This window comes from Taurulus bubalis (genome assembly GCF_910589615.1).
Source record: "Taurulus bubalis genome assembly, chromosome: 6".
Classification (NCBI taxonomy): domain Eukaryota; kingdom Metazoa; phylum Chordata; class Actinopteri; order Perciformes; family Cottidae; genus Taurulus; species Taurulus bubalis.
Window position 1 is genome coordinate 20,744,184 of NC_136594.1, and position 18,231 is coordinate 20,762,414.

At 40.9% G+C, this 18,231-nt stretch overlaps 1 protein-coding gene across 1 annotated transcript in view; it reads right to left on the reverse strand.

Moving 5' to 3' along the window:
- Positions 1–3,228: 3,228 nt before the first annotated feature.
- LOC306738017 (cytoplasmic phosphatidylinositol transfer protein 1-like) overlaps positions 3,229–18,231 on the reverse strand; it is a gene marked incomplete at its 5' end in the record, with an annotated part of 62,263 nt that continues 47,260 nt past the window's right edge. Inside the window, 7 exons of the mRNA XM_079219847.1 lie at positions 3,229–3,629; positions 5,422–5,485; positions 5,849–6,004; positions 6,632–6,727; positions 13,873–13,944; positions 15,298–15,305; positions 16,681–16,769. Coding sequence (XP_079075973.1) covers positions 3,277–3,629; positions 5,422–5,485; positions 5,849–6,004; positions 6,632–6,727; positions 13,873–13,944; positions 15,298–15,305; positions 16,681–16,769 — 838 coding nt within the window. The 3' untranslated portion in view covers positions 3,229–3,276. The remainder of the gene's footprint in view (positions 3,630–5,421; positions 5,486–5,848; positions 6,005–6,631; positions 6,728–13,872; positions 13,945–15,297; positions 15,306–16,680; positions 16,770–18,231) is intronic.

The following is an 18,231-nucleotide window of genomic DNA, read 5'->3' on the forward strand; positions in this document are numbered from 1 at the left end:
GTTTAAGACCTTTTCACAAGGCAGCATTAATGTGGAAAGCTGCAGGAGCCAGAACCACTGGGCACACTGGGCTGTTACTGGTGTTCCTCAGAGCAGTTCAGTACAGCGGACTCAGTGATCCTGTTGGTGATACAGGTCCCAGTTATCAGAAGACAGCAAAACAGCCTGGCCAAATGCAAACTGCAATAGGGGCAGGGGGAGCGATAAGCTTGGTCCTTTAATCCAAAGAATAATGATAAACTAATTAAGAGTTTCCTTCAAACAATACAGCAACCACAAATTTAAGTACAGCAGGTTTACTACAAAAAATAACAACGGAAAAGTAAATCACCTCTTAATTACCATGGCAAGTAACAAGAAAGCAGCTACCCCACTAAAAGAAAAGCTTCATTTAGTTTTACGTGTACAAATAATTTTGCCCTGCAAGGTCACCAAAAGCATATAGTGCACCACTATAAAGAGGATTCTTGATACTCGATTAAGAAGAATTAACTCGACGAAATTCAGTATTTTCAATAGATGACAATGACTTCATAGATAAAGACACACGTTATTCCTAGATTCAAACTAACTATTAATTCACGTCAGTGACGACGCCATCCTTATCGCACAAACACTTAAGAATACTCTTCTCTGTCTAAGTGAAACCTTTGAGCACATTCTTTTCACATCAGAAATCCAACTTGAAACAGGTTTCAATGTAAGAAACCATATCAGTCATTAACTATCGTATTCACAATAGCTAATATGTTACTCTTTTAAACAGAGCAGAGCTTAATGTTACACAATTGGATGTTATGTGCATTAATTTGAATAGTCCATCGTACATCAAACATATCCCTGGATCTTTGTATTCCTGACAAGAGAGATGGTCAATACCAGAGTTGTATGAATGATATATACATAATAAATCAATAGAGGGCCAATAACTGGTTTATAACGTTTTTATCCTCAAAAAGCAAAGCCAAAAGCTACAGATAAAATAGCTACAGTTTTTTGATTTTTTTTTTAACAAAAGCAAGTGAGAAACTGTACATAATATTAACAATGTGTTATGGCAAGACCACTAAGGACTCTCTTCTAGAAATGCTCTTTTCGAAGTCACTACGCTGTGTTATCAGACTTTGGTCCAACAAACCGAACAAGACTATTGTCTGACACATTTCTTCATTGTCAAATAAGGTGTTAAAGAATGGAAAGTGCAAAATGCATTTGCGCTGTAAGGTTAAAAGTAGTTTGGTATGAACAGGGGAACAACATTTTTCTAATTTCCTAAAATAAAAAACAAGTTAACCCTGATAAATGAGAGTCTGATGATGTAGTTTGATATGATTGATTTGATCTGATCATCTTGTAGTTTAGCTACTGTACTATGGAGCTGTAACTCATTTTTATCATTGGTTAAATGAAATGTTGCGTTTTGTGTACAGATGAAATATAATAGATTTTGGTTTACTCACTTGTAGGAGATGATACAATAGTTGCATGCAGAGGCACTGAGTTGAAAGAGTTGTTAGGCCTATATTCTCTCTAGGCATGCTTACATTTCACTCAAAATCTGCTTTTTCTATGATACAAAATTAGGACAGAGCTTACAAAGTTAGCATTCACTTTTTCCCGCATTCAGTTGTATCACCAAATATACTGTACCAATCCATTCTCTTACAGTATATACATATATACTTCACACAATATGTATATATGTTGTGAACATTCCATGCAGCATATAAAACCCTTCATTTAAGTAAAATCATTGTGTGGAAAAAAGGGGTTCAAAGATTAAGTTCCTGTCCTTATGTATTTGTTTCTCCTTAAAGGTTTTAGATGGTAATTAGCAGTACAAGCGCAGCACAAATAAACAGGCAGAGCAAAGGATTTCCCCTTTTCCAGATCGCCCTCCACCCACCAAAGCACCAGCTCCCGCATAACCAACCAGCACTGGCAAAGTAAAAAGTGTCAGCCGTTTGGCAAATGCTATTCAGCCAACAAAGCACAATCTCAAGTCAGCTTGATGTATGTGCCCTCTCCTCAAATCAAGCTTTGGGTTGTCATTATCTCCATGTGCTCAAAGATCAGCAAATGTTTAAAAACTAGCCAAATGGCCTTGTTCCTACATATGACAATAGTGTGATTTGCTGATTTTGATCAAATTGTCCAGCATTAGTTTCAGGCAACATTTTACTTCTGTGTTTTTGTTGTTGTAATGACCGCTCAGTCAACTTGAGTAAGATATATGCAGTAATAAACTTCCAACATATTCTATTTTAGAATCATTAAATCTTCATCATCATTGCTAAAACCGCAAGTGCAGATAGAGCAACCGCTTAAGGTACAATGTTACTGCTATTATGCAAATGCTCCAAGGTTTCGGATGTGTAAACATTCCAAGGGTTAAGTCGACTGGTACAGTACATACAATAGTTGCTGTATTGTAATATCTGTGGAGGTATACAATGTGGCTGTTTGGCAATAAGCAGGGAGAGAAAGGTACAGTAATATCCCTGCCTTAGAAGTGTGAGCCAGGCAAAGTTGGGGAGACCTGAGGTGTAAACTCTCTATGATTGTACTGATCTTGCATCTGTTGTATAATTGGAGTTGGGGATTGAAAAGATGAGTGCAATCTGATCCACAGCCCTGCTTAGGAAACAGTTCTGAGGGTACTTGGCTGTCCTTCTGGTGTGTGTTACTCGAACATATTAGTTATCCTGTGCTGCTCTAGATTGTGTCATTGATTTCTAGTTTAATAAATACAGCCTTTTTACAAAGGACAATGTTTGTCATGCATTCATTCGCGCACATTGTCAAAACTAATAAACACCACTGGCTCTGTGGCGCTAAGGCATTTACTTATCAGTTCAACAGTTTAAAAGCAATTGGCTTGTCTGATTGAAGAAAACATAAGGAAACACAACAAAAAAAGTATTCATATGCTGCTCAACAAAAAAATACTAAAGATGCACTTTGTTTTGATTAGACATTGCAGGTGGTTGTTATACTAGATGGGACATGTGGCTGCCTAGACCCACAGGCCAACTACAACAAGGTGGCTACGCCTACAGCTGCCTGGAAGGCATCATCGACACTGATGTAGACTTCAATGGTGATTGTGACTGTTGTGTGTCCAGGTTTATGGCAAATCATTAGATATGGCTAGAGGACTAGAATGTCTGGCCACTTGTCTGTAAAGGTTAGGCTAGTCTCGTTGGGCTACTAAGACAATGGGGTTGGGGGAATAAGTAAAGCACGGGGTCAGGGGGAAGACATCCCAAGGTCCCTCTACTGCTCATTCAGCTCAGCACCATCAGTGTTGGGGGCGGGCGGTGTGGATGATTGGTTTGAAATGGGTAGTGGGCTCATGGAAGAGCCCTGGGAGACGCCACTTTTGTCAGGGTCAGGAAGGGTGAGGGCTTCTGGTGCAGATTTTTTGCGGGGTCGGTCCTTGGAGACAGAGAGGGACTCGGGTGCATCAGTGCACATGGGGGTGGTGGGGGCGCTGGCAGGGCCGGTGAGGGAACAGGAAGACAGGGGCGTCTCGCTGATGGAGATCGACGGCGGGAAAATCCCTATCTTCTGGTTGGTGGCCTCCTGGATGGTGCGCTCAAACTCTCTCACCTCATCCATTGTCATGTCTGGATTGGAAAAAAGATCAATTAAGAACAATGAGAGGAAGAATTGGGAAAGTAGATTTGTTTTGCTCTTTGTGGACAATTGCAAAACATCAAAAGGCTGAAACTGTAGCTTTCCACAACTTAAAAGTCATAATTAAAACAACAGGCATGCCCAGAGAAAAAGGCACATCAAAGTCAAAACTATGCAAAAAAAATTGCATATATTCAAAAACAAATATAATAAAATAATCTGCTCGCGTTTTATATACGAACATGTTCACATGTTCATGTGTGTTGCGTTATGTTTCCTAGATAGCTTTTCAAACCCTCTAGAGAATCTTTGAAGACTTGAATTATCATATTCAACCATTCATGTATGCATCGTTTGCAGGACAGAATGAGCAGATGTAGGGGGACAGTCATATGCAACTTTGACAACTTTACCACCAACGCAACGGGTCACGTAAGAGACAGAGCTGGGGCAATGTAAAAAAACACATACGCTTGCTTTGTCATCCAGTGAAGATGGGTTTGTGGTGGAATTCTCTTGCTGCTCATGGCAAACTTTAATGTTGGTTTTCTCATGCATTTGTTTCTCGTAATCCCGCACGTCATCCAAAGTCATATCTGAAAGAAGGGGGGAGGGGTGGATTGTGGGTCTAAATATTGTGTACTCCTCTATAATAGGGCTCCAGTTTATAAACAGGTGGAGAAGGAAAGGATAAGTTGGCAAAGGTACATTCCATGGGTGAGTAAAGCAGGTTTAAAGGATGATTCAAGCTTTTTAAAGTGAAAGCTTTAGAGGTAAAGGGGTAGCTTCCCATGACCCAGAGAGTTTAAAGGAGACAGCTAGACAAATCAGAGCCACACCAGGAAGGAAGGAGAAAGGAAGGTCAAGGACGTTTTCAAGATGAAATAAAAGCAAGAACAATCTACACCCAAAGAAGAGGTTGACTGGTCGGATGCATAAGTAAGCAAAACCTATTCTCTGGGCAAAATCATTCGACATGTGAAATATGTTTAGAAAATATTTCAAGCATCTGGGCTGTTTGGAGTTGAAGGTTAGTGGTGATAGAGAGGAGTGGAGAAGATAATGGGCTTGTTATCTTCGCCACTTAGGCTGCAAACAGGGCTGCCTCTTGTGCGACCACTCTCAGAGCAACAGTCAGAGTTCATGTTTCAGTAGGCGCATCATTCTTCACTGATGTTAATCCACAATTATTCCTTCATGAAACTGTGTTGCCAAGGTTTATACAAAAAATGTTTTAATATTTTGATTTAATATGAAATATAGTGCCAAATACAATTTGAATGATTAACACAGTATTACACTTACCAGTAGTCTTTCTAATAAACTAATTTATATGAATTGTTGTGTTTGTCATTGGTGGGTTAGTGGTACCAAGAGGAGGATCCATGCTGGAGGAGAATGAGCATGACTGGCAGCGACAGGGTTAGATGCAGATCGAGTGATGTTTCATGCACACTGGTAAATAAACAGTTATCACACAACACACAACAATATTGCTAACATTTCAAAGAACAGTAAGAACATAACACATCTTGCAAGGTTGGATATCTAACCACATACAAATACATGGAAAATTGAACAGTTATAAAATATACGTCCATGAAACGGGATTGCTTTCATCTATATTCTTATTAAAGAAATGTACATGTTATTGTCTAATGTATTCATAATAACCTATTGTGCGTAAATATTTGATGACTGAAAGGTTGAAATGGGCCAATGCCTGTATAAGCTGAGTAGAGTATATAGTGAAGGACTGTAGAAAAGGGCTGATAGACCTACCAATCCACTCATCCACCCAAGCGAATGCCTGTCTATGGCCCAGCAGCAACACATCCCGAACCACCTATAACACAATGCAATGCCGGTAAGAAAATGGTCAATCACACGGTGTATTTTTAGAAATGAACGTTATTAGCTTTAAAAGCAAACTATTCAAGATTCAGGCTGTAGCCATAAGGTCATGGAGACTAAGAAGCCAAACCCTCGTCTTCAGGATTTTAAATTACAATTTAGCTTTGTGGCAAAAGTACTTTAACCAGCTGCCTCAGAACAACACCATAGAAAATAGCATTTTTAATAACAATTACCAAATAGTTTGGGAGACTGGGGCAAAGAAGTAGATATATAAATAAAAAAAAGTATGACTTAAAGCAAACTAAATGTTTAACTTAAATGACTGCCATTCATCCCGTGGACAACCTCTCACCTTGTGTACGAACTGCTCCACACGGGTCTGCAAACCCCACACCTCAAACTTGACGGTGACCAGTTTGTATGAGCACATGATGGGATCCTGGGTGTCTCTCCAGCCCTCCTGAAGAATCCCCCGCGACGTCTTATCTGACTTGAAATAGCGCAAGTCCTGCAATGTGGGGAAAATGAACGCACGCATGTTTATTATTACAATAATCAACCAAAACCTTCAGGGATCTTGTTTGTTTCCTCACACCAGCGGAGTTCAGGGGAGGGCCTTACATTTCATGCATGACTGAATGCCAGTATTAAATACCATTCACATTAACCCCTCTGGTTTTTGGAGAACATTTATACATGCTCATTAGAGCAATCCGTTATCAAGCAGCTCTGAAGACAATTACCAGCTCTCACACTTCACAGACTGAAGCAAGAAAGGCTTTCAGACTCCAGATGAATGATGAATGGGAGATGGGAGAGGCATATAAAGCAACAGCTGGTAGACAAGTCCCTAATGTTTGCATTAGAGCGAGTGTTCTAAAAGTAATAATGTCAAGTATACTGTTGAAGATGCTCATTGAGACAGAGGAGAGTTTTCACTGGAAATGATTGGCTGTAAAACAAGTTAGATGAAGAGAAAACCAATTTGCATAAGTTATACATGAGACAAACTGAGATCACACCGTTTCATCTCAAGCACAGCATTTCTAGATTTAACAGCACACTTCCACCTCTTTAGTAGCGTTAACTCCCGGCAGCCGTGAGCATCGACACACTCGCTCCCCCACAAGCTCACCTCAGACTCTTTATAGTAGCGCTCGGGGATCTCATCGTAGGCGATGTCGATGAAACACACCTCACGCTCCTGCTCCTTCAGCTCGGTGTCAAAGATCTGAAAGCAGAACAGACGGGTTTTGCGAACGCTCACTGCAGCCTCTGCATGCCAATCAGAGCCTCCTCACAAATAATACACCTCCGAAATGTGTCTTTTCCATGTTACATCATCACATTTGTGGCTGGTAAACCTGCCTTTCTGCTTGACTCACACTGTTACCAACACTTGACTGTGCATCTTGTCACTCTCGGTGGCCTGATCAAAACACATGCTGTACTTGCTTATATAACCATTAGGTGGTGCTCCCTGCATATGTCTTATATGGGTTACTTTGCCAAATGACACAATGGTGATTGCAATTACTGTGTCATATGTTGATAAGACAAGTGTGCAACCTTCTTAGTTTTTAAGATTCTTCTTAGTCTTCATTAGCTGTCACAATGTTGATAATATGGACCTTACTAGACTACATCAAGAATTAATATATAGTAGTATATATATAATATGTATAAATGCATTAATCCATCCATGGCCATAAAGCCTTATTATATACTAGTACACCCACACAATTACATATAATATCTCATTTGTTGAGTATCCTTGAACAGAGCTCTTGCTACAGTGCCCGCCCTATAGGCAAGGTAAAGTGTGTGTGTGTGTGTGTGTGTGTGTGTGTGTGTGTGTGTGTGTGTGTGTGTGTGTGTGTGTGTGTGTGTGTGTGCGCGTGCGTGCGTGCGTGCGTGCGTTCTTGCTTAAATTGAGATAATTCCATTATCACAATAACAGTTTTACATCATAATTATAGAATTCTGCATTATAAATTGATACATTTTCTTAAGTATATTACATAATATACACGCGGCTTATAAAAAATTAAAAAATACTTAAAAATGTAATATTTAAAAAAATCTTTTTTCTATTTAGTAGGTCAGTTGGTACATTCTTCCAATCTTTCTTGAGTTTCACTGAATGAACTGAATGAACTTTTTCTGTCCACAGTACACAAATACACTCCTTCCCCTCCCTTCTCTTTCCCTACTTTTCTCCTCCTCCCCTCGAAGGATGCATTCTGTCATTCACAGAGTGGATGAGCAATGCTGGCACAATAAGGGGGATATGTCAGCATGGATGAGTGCAGCCAAGCGACAGGAATGGAGACTGGATGAGCAGGGAGAGGGAGAGAAGAGGAGGTGGATGAGAGGACAAATGGAAACAATGAAGAGGAGATGCAGCAGTGGGGGTGCTGGGGTGGAGGATAGTGTGTAATAAGAGTAGAGGGAAGGAGTCACAGGGAGGGAGAGTGGAAGCAGTGGGGGAAACAGTGGAAATGAACGCAGAGACAAGCAAGGATAAGGAAGGAGGAAAGGTTATAGGATGATAGAGGAAACATGGGTGTGTGTAATCAGAGATGAGAATGGAAAGGAAAAACATCTATATAGAGCACGTACGCATCACTTTGCAAAATATAAACACAAGAGTGTACGGACGATTTGTAAGGGTCTCTGGTTTACTGGAACACATTTAAACAAAGTAAAAGCCAATTGAACTAAATCATCACAGCTTAAAACAAAACATCATAATAATACACTGCAACTGGGAAAATCTTAAATGACGTTACATTTTCATGATGCAAAAATAACTTAAATACATGCAATGTATGTGTGTATGAATGATAATAGCGTTCCCAAGTGCCAATCAGTAACACATAATCTTATTTTGACCAGTTAATTATTGAAAGGCAATCCAAAAGTGTACATTCCTTGAACTGCAACCCAATACAATGCTACATGCTAATGCTATGCACTGTTCTTGTGTGCATGCATGCCCGCAATTGTTGGTGCACTTGATTCTGTCAGATTTCTTGTTTGACTACACTATAAAGTCAAAACACAGGTATGCTCGTTTGAGTACAGTGCAGGACATTGTCTTAAAATGATCTGCAGCTAAGGCCGCTGAAGGCTGTCCCGTATTTTAAAAATACGGGAAAATACGGGAAAATACAAACATAACAGATCAATCTCATCCATGGCATGCCTAAGAGATTCTCATTAACTAAATAAGGTTGATAATATTTTCAGAAATATAAATTTTCACAAGCGTTCAGCAGGGATTCAGTGTATTACATGTTGAGAATGCTGGCCTCATTTATTAAAATGAATTAAACTATTACACTGCCAGTTCCAATTTCAGTAGGAGCAAGCTCAAATCGTGGCACCGGCACCTTGTATAAGCACTTCCTGTGGCACCTCTAGTTGCCACTAGTTGTTGTGGCAAGCTGCCACAACAACTAGTGGCAACTAGAGGTGCCACTAGTTTTTGTGGCAGCTTGCCACAACTTTGTGGCATTGCCACAACTTAATCTTGGCACCGACACCTCGTATAGGCACTTCCTGTGCCACCAGGCATCAGGTGCCACTAGTTTTTGTGGCAAGCTGCCACAAAAACTAGTGGCAACTAGAGGTGCCACTAGTTTTTGTGGCAGCTTGCCACAACCATGTACAATATTTTTACACTTGAATAAACAATAATCAAATACAAAGAAAAACAACTATTTGTGGCATCTGGTGAGATGCCCAGATGCATAGTTTAAGGATGTCAGTAGTCAATGTTGTACTCCCTAGAAGTAGCATTTCCATCATGTGGTTTTTGCATTCATTTGCAAGGTTTCCTTCTGAAACCAGTATTTCTTCACATATTGAAGAAGTGTTATTGACCCATTTGGCCACAAGAGGGAGTTTACCTTTGTGTGAGCGCTTTTGTCAGGAGTAAACACATGCAGGTATGTTTCTCTTTTAAAATGTTTTTTTTTCTGAATTTATAAATCCACTGTGCAATGTAATTCGTTAGCATAGCCGTTCATTCATTTTCTGTTTTGATATTGGTTAAATAAATTAAAGATTGGTATTCTGGCTATTGAATATCTATTGAATCAAATATCTGCCTCTTTGTCTAATTTAACTCATCATTCATATTTCTCCAACCAAATCTAATATTTATTATGTAGGACTATTCATTTTTTGGTTAGACTTAAGTATTGTAATGTGAATAATGTCATACAGCCTTCATAATAATTGATATTCTTTTGTCAATTTTAATCAAGCCATTCATTTTTTTAACTCCTTACTAAATCAGACCAAAACAAATAATTGACTGTGCTGTAATTGAGAAATAAGCCATGTATACATTTACAAGTTATGTACAAAGTCTCTATCGGTCTTTAAATAATGCATTTATTAATTTAATCTCTCTTTTTAATTTAATCTCTCTGGATCAGAAGAAATAAACGTTTTAGGTAGGTTTTTATTCATTGGTTTAAACTCAACAGACAAAGACTTTCAAGCTTGTTTTTATTATTATAATGAATACAATCCATAATATCCTACTGTAACAGAACTAATAATAATTAGTAGTAGCAATATTAATGATATGTGCACTGCCACCCTGTAAATTATATGAAATCAAACATTATTAGTTTATGTTACACATTTGAATATGCTTATTTGTCATTGTCTTTTATGACTGTATGTAGAGATAATGACATTTGTTTACAACAACTTTTTTTATATACTTACTGTAACAACAGTAAATATTTCTCTGATATTATTAAGTTATTTTTTTAATTGGCCTTGCTTTTTAATCTTCTTAAGCATTACTACCAATGGGCTTCTAATGGGGCTCAGTGTCTCCCTCCAACACTCTCAACAGTACAGCGACAGTAGGTGTGGATGGAATCACAACCTTGAGTTGCCCTGGTGAAAGAGAAAGGGCTGTTCTGTGCTCATAATTTTCCCTTTCTGTTACAAACTGTATTTATTTTCTTTTTATATGTTCAAGAGGGACAATGTACAATGTACGTGTATTGGATGCCTTGTTAAAAATAATGATAAAGAACCTTGCAAATGAATGCAAAACGACTGACATCCTTAAACTGTGCATCTGTGCATCTCACCAGAAGCCACAAATAGTGGCAGGCAGTTGCCAAAACATCTTCTGAATCTATTCTGCAGCGATGACAGCTGTGGCCACAAATACCTGCCACAGCGGCCTTCTAGACTAAAAATTCAACCAGAAAACTATTGTTGTGCCTCAATGGCTGTCTATGTACCACAATATAGCCTAATTAATAGACCTGTGTTTAAGATTTGACCAAGGTAGGTTGATTGACATTTTGATTACAATGGTATTCAACTAATTCTTGACTGAAACCTAACCTATATTGTTAATACTTGTATTCTCATAAGAGCACTTAATGATTTATGTTCAGCAAAAAATGACACAAGATTAGTTAGGGAAAAATATTTTTCATTATCAAACAAAAAAGTGCAACAAATAAAGTGCTTGAACAGTAGCCTTTTAAAGCAAAACAATAGATCAACACATAAATAAAATAACAAAAAATGAGGTATTAGAAGGAGATCAAAAGCTGGGTAGAACGCGCGTCTGGAACGAACGCGCCTGGAACGAACGCGCGCCTGGAACGAACGCGCGCCTGGAACGCGCCTGGAACGCGCCTGGAACGAACGCGCGTCTGGAACGAACGCGCGTCTGGAACGAACGCGCGTCTGGAACGAACGCGCCTGGAACGAACGCGCGTCTGGAACGAACGCGCCTGGAACGCGCCTGGAAGGAACGCGCCTCGGTCCAAAATTTAAAAAAAAAAAATCCGTGAGAAATTGGTTGTGTGGCGTGAGTGCGTATGAAAACATGCAAAAGCATGTGTCACACGGCGAAACCGTGAGAGTTGGTAGCTCTGATAATATATACCTTCCAGGACCTTAAGCAAGTTGCGGCACCGCTCTCTCTAACACAGGCAGATGCCTCAAAAACTAGTGGCACACGAGGGGCAACTCGTAAGTGCCCCGCCACCTGAGACGTGCCATCGGAAATGCTGCCTCTAAAGTAGTGGCAGCTCGCGGCACATGAGACGTGCCACCGGAAATGCTGCCTCTAAAGTAGTGGCAGCTTCCGGAACAGCGGCACCTCCCTCCAGCACTGTGGCAACTGAGCGGTGCCACAGGAAGTGCCTGTACAAGATGCCGGTGCCGCAAATTGAGCTTGCCCTCTCTCTCCAATTTGTGCCTGTTCGGGAGCAAGCCAATTGCTTGACCTCCAGTATTGCTGCTCACAGTGTGAAGTTGATTGGATGTATGGTGGTTGAGAAAATCAAGACTCCTTCCATTTCAGTTCGAGGTGTTATTCCAACAAATGGGCTCTTTTGGAGGTTGTGATCTTCAATGTCCTTTTAGAAAATCTAGGATAATGAGTAACATGTTTCTTTTGCAGGCAATTTTTTAAGGATTGTCATATTGGATCTCAGTGAACTTCACTGGGTTCAAGAAACAGGTACAGGTGTAGGGCTTGTAATTATACCTCATAACTCTTTAATTTGGCTTTAAATGTGCATGACTTGTTGACTGACCGATTATGTGCGACCAATACCAAAAAAAAAGTGTTTTCTCATTCTGCCAGCTGTGTAGTTCAGGAGTCCTTGGAGAGATTACAAGAGCAACATGGGCCTGAGGACACATGTTAAAGCTTAGTGTGCGAGTGTGTGTGGGCATGAGTGTGATCGCATGCGCGCGTTTGTGTGTGTGTGACTGACACTGGCTAGTACAGTGGAATTCTACATATATTGTACTGTTACTGGCGCCTCCATCCAAACGGTGCATGATGTCCACTCACACACTCACTCATTTCCTGTCTACATATCAACGACCCCTCTCCTCCCCCTCCCCACTCGCCCAATTCCTTCATCGGCATTCCTCCATCTTTGAATCCTTTCCACTCAGTAGGTCTTTGCTTTTCCAGATGTTGTTTAAGACCTACACACATTGTCGAGCCACCCCGAGTGCACAGATGTATGTTATGCCATCAGAATCCACACATGGGAAAACATGACCCTCGCTCAGAGAGAATGTTATGTGAAGCTCAGCGGCAGACATATTTCACAGCACCCTTAATTGCAAATACACCTCACATACTCATGAATTGGTTATACAATGTCATGAAACATGCAAAGCTCCTTGTTTGTTTGTTGTTTGCCCTGAAGATGTTGATGCACAAAGTAGTGCGGTGGTGTCATTGACTCATTGATTTGAGAGTGTGTGTGTGTGTGTGTGTGTGTGTGTGTGTGTGTGTGTGTGTGTGTGTGTGTGTGTGTGTGTGTGTGTGGACAATAGATGCCGCTCTGATATCTCAGCTCATATGCACACTTTTCTCAAACTTTCTGGCATCGTTGACTGCAACGATGCATTTGCTTGAGGCAATTTCTGTTAGATTTCATTTGAAAAAGTCTTGGATTTGTCGCCTTGTCATATCAAACCAAGCAAGCATCAATCTTTAACATCACCACGTGTTTAATGCTCACTGACAGTCTGTCCATTTCGGTCTCCCTCTGTGCTTCATGAGTCATGTGTGAAGTACTCTGAAACGCGTCAACATGATGCGTGTGTGAAGTTGGGAGCCATCCGTCCCGTAATCACCGCTGACAATCTGAAGCTAAATATGAAGACACAGTAACATTAACCTGCTGGCCAGCCCACCATGATATATTTCAAGCAATTTGTCTGTTACACACTACCCTGCCATTCTTCTTCCTCACTGTCCAGGCATTGGCAGCCTTTCCTTAGATGACTAATGCTCCTACAAACTGGAGAGTGGAGTAAAATATTGAGAGAAAGAAAGTGAGGAGGCTAACATCCTGAATGAAATTAGCTGCCCAACAAGTGGAGCAGCTCTTGGCAGACTCTTTGGGCCCATTGTATAGTTGGCATTATAATACAACGAGAATATTGCAAATAGGGTCTGTGAGTTGCCAAATCTGCACGGATGGTTTTAGTCATTTCGCCTTTGCAGAGGTTTTCGACCATATGTTGCTATGAGATCATTTGTGTTTTAAATTGGCCTATTTTGCTATAAATATTTATGTATCAGAGACACAAGACAGGCAGCAGATGTATATTAAGCTGAGAGATGTGTATGACAGTTACAACCTGACTGATTCATTGATTAGGCCTATGGGCTGATACAAACTCATTGCAAAGATATCAGTACAGGTTAATCAATCCATCGCTCCTCCTGGATAGACAGACATCCTATGTACAGAGTCTTCATACCGCTCCTTGTCAGAGTGTACTATTGAGAAACCAAAATCCCCACAACCACTACTTAAAGCTCTTATCTCACACACACAGAATACTCACATTGTCATTGCATCCTTTGTTGTCCTCGTATTTTGTCTCTATGTGGATGGAGAACTTGGGCAAGAATGAGCACTGTGGATAAAGGCAAAGATGTTAAACCACAAAATATTATCAAAGGCTGCTTTACTGCCTTTAATAGCATTTTACGTAAAGATAGAGAACTGTTGAACATGAACACTCTGTCCTCCTTCCCTCTAATGGTAATGCAGTAAACGTTGTGAGTTATGTTAAGTTTAGTTTAATGCATATCTGTCAAAATGGGCCACTGGGAGTAATATGCTTTGCTGTAACTTCTTTCAAAAGAAGCATGTAAAAGTACACTTTTAAACCACCTTAATAGTATTTACACTGACAGTCAGTACACTTTTAAACCACCTTAATAGTATTTACACTGGCTGTCAAAGCAGCTGCTGGAACTTTCTGTCCCTCTCTTTCTATGTTCTTCCTCATTGTATACTGCCAAACAAAACAAATGCAGGCTGCGATAGCGCTCCATGTCGATTTCTATCTCCCTGTCAACATTTACAAAAGACAATTCTAAAAGATTTTTGTGAATCTTTTGACTCACAGCTACTCTTGGCATGGGTGTATCCACGCTGACTCATGCACGGACATAAAAACGCCCCCACACATGTACAGAGACAATATCAAGCATTCTGTCGTAGCAAAACTGTTGTCTTTCCTCTCGTGTCCCTGCACCCTAAAGTGGCGTGACTCATGGCGTTGACATTTCTCACATCTGCACAAGAGAAGCCCAACAGCTAAGCCTAATCGCATGCTCATGTGTCTTAAAAATGTGTCAGTTTATTCTGCCAACGCTTCATGTGCTTTCGAGGGTTAATCACAGGTCACACAGGCAGCTCTGCTTATTAAAAAAGACACGCCCAGTGGAGAGTGTGTGCCTGTGTCTCTGTGTGTGTGTGTGTGTGTGTGTGTGTGTGTGTGTGTGTGTGTGTGTGTGTGTGTGTGTGTGTGTGTGTGTGTGTGTGTGTGTGTGTGTGTGTGTGCGTTGGACATGGAGGATGCAGCCCTTAACTGACAAACCTAATCCCTTCGTGACGAAATTCTGCAAGATAATGGGCCTGCACTTCAAACAGCAGCAGGCTTAATTAACTTCTGTAAACAGTATTACATTATAGCTTTCTAAAAATAGTGAACCACACTTGTGTAAATGTGTACATGCCCATAGCTTCCATTAGAAAGTGCAATGCTGGTGAGTTTTGACTGGTACAGCCTGTGTTCTGAGTGCATTTACAGCTGTGACGGGAAACCTATTTGTTTTTGTATTTGTGTTTTTTATTTCTTATTTTGGAGAAACCTCTGATCATTATGATGATGATGATTTGGTGTTTTGCACTCCATGTGGCCACTGGTGCAACATAACGCACTAATACAGACATGCAGAGTTACATCAAGGATACTTACTGTATATTCTACCGACCAGAGCGGGATGACACAGACATCGGGGACAGGGCAGAGACAGAGCACAGGAATAACACAGTTAGTTATGCAACCTCTTGAAATTGAAACAGCATAATCAGAAGGCCATGATGTACACAAAAAAAAAAAAAAAAGTGTGAGACTTACAGGCATATCATCTATCTGATACCTCACATCTTCCCCTCTTTAGTGACTTTCCCTTCCACTCTCGAATTTACTCTCATTAAAGACAAATCCCCTTTCATCTGTCCTCCTCAGCTTGTAACACTTCTCCCTCAGATCAGGATCATTAAAGCATCACAGAAATATGTCCCGGGCACTGCGGCTCTGATCGGTTGCTTGTGACGTCGGTGATTTACGAAGCAAAGCTTGGGCTGCCGTCAGCCTGGAGACAAATCATTTGCTCCACGGTAACACTGTGAACTTGTAAATGCATGTCGGCTCTAACATGTTTATATATCAATAACATGTTTGTGCTTTCTCTCACCATGTCTTCCTGGCACACTGACAAACTAACAGAAAGCTGCAGTGGTGCAACTGACCCGTGTGATCAGTGTGTCAGCATTAAGGGCCCTTGGGAATCTACAGTGTGTGTTGTCTTTTTGTCTAGAGCCGCTGTCCCATGTCAATACAATCACCTTTTAGAGTTGAAGGTTATACTTTATTGATTCACGTTTTCAGAGGTCACTGATTTTTCACATCTAATTTGCATCTTGCTTGGAATGCTATAAAACCGCTTACTTCCAATGTTGCTGCATAAGGATAAAAAAAAATCCTCAGGTCTTTCAGAAATCACATATGGCTGAAAAGTGAGGATCAGAGTTTCCTGAATTATACAACACACTTCTGAAGTTGCACAGGGACTTTGGTAAAAAAAAAAAAAAAAGCTCTTTCCTTTCCTATTAAAAATGTGTTAAAAAAAATGCAGAGGAGATTAGCAATCTTGGACCATGTGCTGGAATGAATCTTCTCCAATGCGTCTTGAAAACTCCTGCTTTCGTTTCACACGCTACTCCAACTCCATAAGAGTATCCAGCAAAGTGTTTGCACCAAGTGTGACTGCTGAGTATACTGTGTTTCGACTGAAAAGAAACTTTCGGGCCTACTGAAAACCAGTTGAGAAGCTGACCTTTAAAAGAGGTGTTGTGCAGCCCTAAACTATTCCAGTCTGAGCTATCGTTAGCTCTATTTCTCCACAAGACAAGAACAAGAGAGGGAAGTGTTGCAGAAGCGCTCTCTTATTGTTACAGCAGCTAACTAGATTTTGATATGATGTGAGGGGCCTGTTTGTGGTATTGGCAATTACAACAACAACAAAAAACTACAAAAGATTGATTAGACCCACACACATTTACTCTGTATGCTCACCTGTTTTGGTGTAAGGGTAGTAGTTCCACGCTTTCTCTGTCACGTAGAAGATGTTGGGAACCACTGCTTGAGCCCAGGTGGGTAATTTACTGCAGAGAGACATCGAGACAGACAGAGACAGATGAGGAGTGAGACTGTGAGCTTGGAGCAGCGAGGCAGGGGATGAGGGGGTTAAGTGAGGCTGAAATTGCTTCCGCTTTTGCAGCAATCAATGTTCCACTTGTGAAAGGAAAATCTGTTATACGAACATTGAAACTGCGGGATGGTGTGAAAAGAACGCTTCAAAAGGCTTTCATTCTGAAGAATGTGCTACGGGAGACCAAACACATATTTCTCTACTGAATTACTTTGGTGGCCTTTTGAACCTAAAGATCAACCAACCAACCAACCATACGGTGGCGGGGTGGGGATATGTATTGGACTATTTCTTGGCTGGACGTAGTACCTTCCTGGAGTCTACTCTGGATAAGACCACAGGCAGCGAACGAAACAAGATAGAATGTGTTAGTGAGCTTTAGAGGCGCTGGCAAATTGTATTACCTTTGGATAGAGGCAGGCGAGCCGTTTCCCCTCGTTTTTAGTCTTTAAGTTGCAGAAATGAGAGTGGTATCAATCCTCTCAAACTCTCGGCAAGAAACCAAATAAGAGTATTACCCAAAATGTCTAACTATTCCTTTTAATTAGACTTGAGTTGTCTGAGCTCCTTCTGAGCCCCTTTTGGCCCCTTGAACCTCTCAGTATGTGTTCACAGAGGTACAGTAAACTACCAATATGTGCACTCAGAAGACTTTGTGCATCATGCTTGACATTCTCTAGTCTTTAACCCTGAACTCTGGTAAGACTGCAATTGAGGCTGCATTGAGAACTTATTTATGAGGCTTTCATGTAGCCTGCTTTCATCTGCGCTCCCTTTGACTGACATGTTAAACAATTTCCGAAGGAGAACAAAAATGGCGCCCACTGCTTATAGATGGCTGTGAATAAAAAAAACAGCCATCACCGATCACATTGTGTGAATGTTGGCAGGGTTTCTCTCCCCCTCCCGACAAAAGAGGCTGACACTCCTCCTACACCTCCATCTGTTGGTTTCTCCCATTCCATCAGTGTTCTTTTAAAGCTTTTTGCTCTGCTGCAACGGGGGCCCACGTTGCCATGTGTGCAGGCGTGGCGGGTGGGTGGCTGCGGTGGAGTTTGTGCCAAAGTTGGCGTTCGTATTAAGAAGAAATACATTTAAAAAAACACCCTAGCTTAGTTGAAGGCCTCCAAGGAAAGGGAACACTTTATTCAATCCTAATATCACTCATCCCCTCTCCACTCTTCAGGAAGATTATTGACAGAACAAGCTTGGAAGCGATGTTCAAGACAGATGGGAAAAGGCCAAATAGCAAAGCACAGCGCGAGGCAGATTGTGAGGGCTAATGGGGAGGTTGAAGCATGACAGAATGAGTCCAGATTGACTTCCCTGCTGGGGAATCAGTTTGTGCAGAGGAAGATGGAGGCCCAGTAGAGTACAGTGGTTCGTCAAATCATATTAATCTCATGTAACATCAT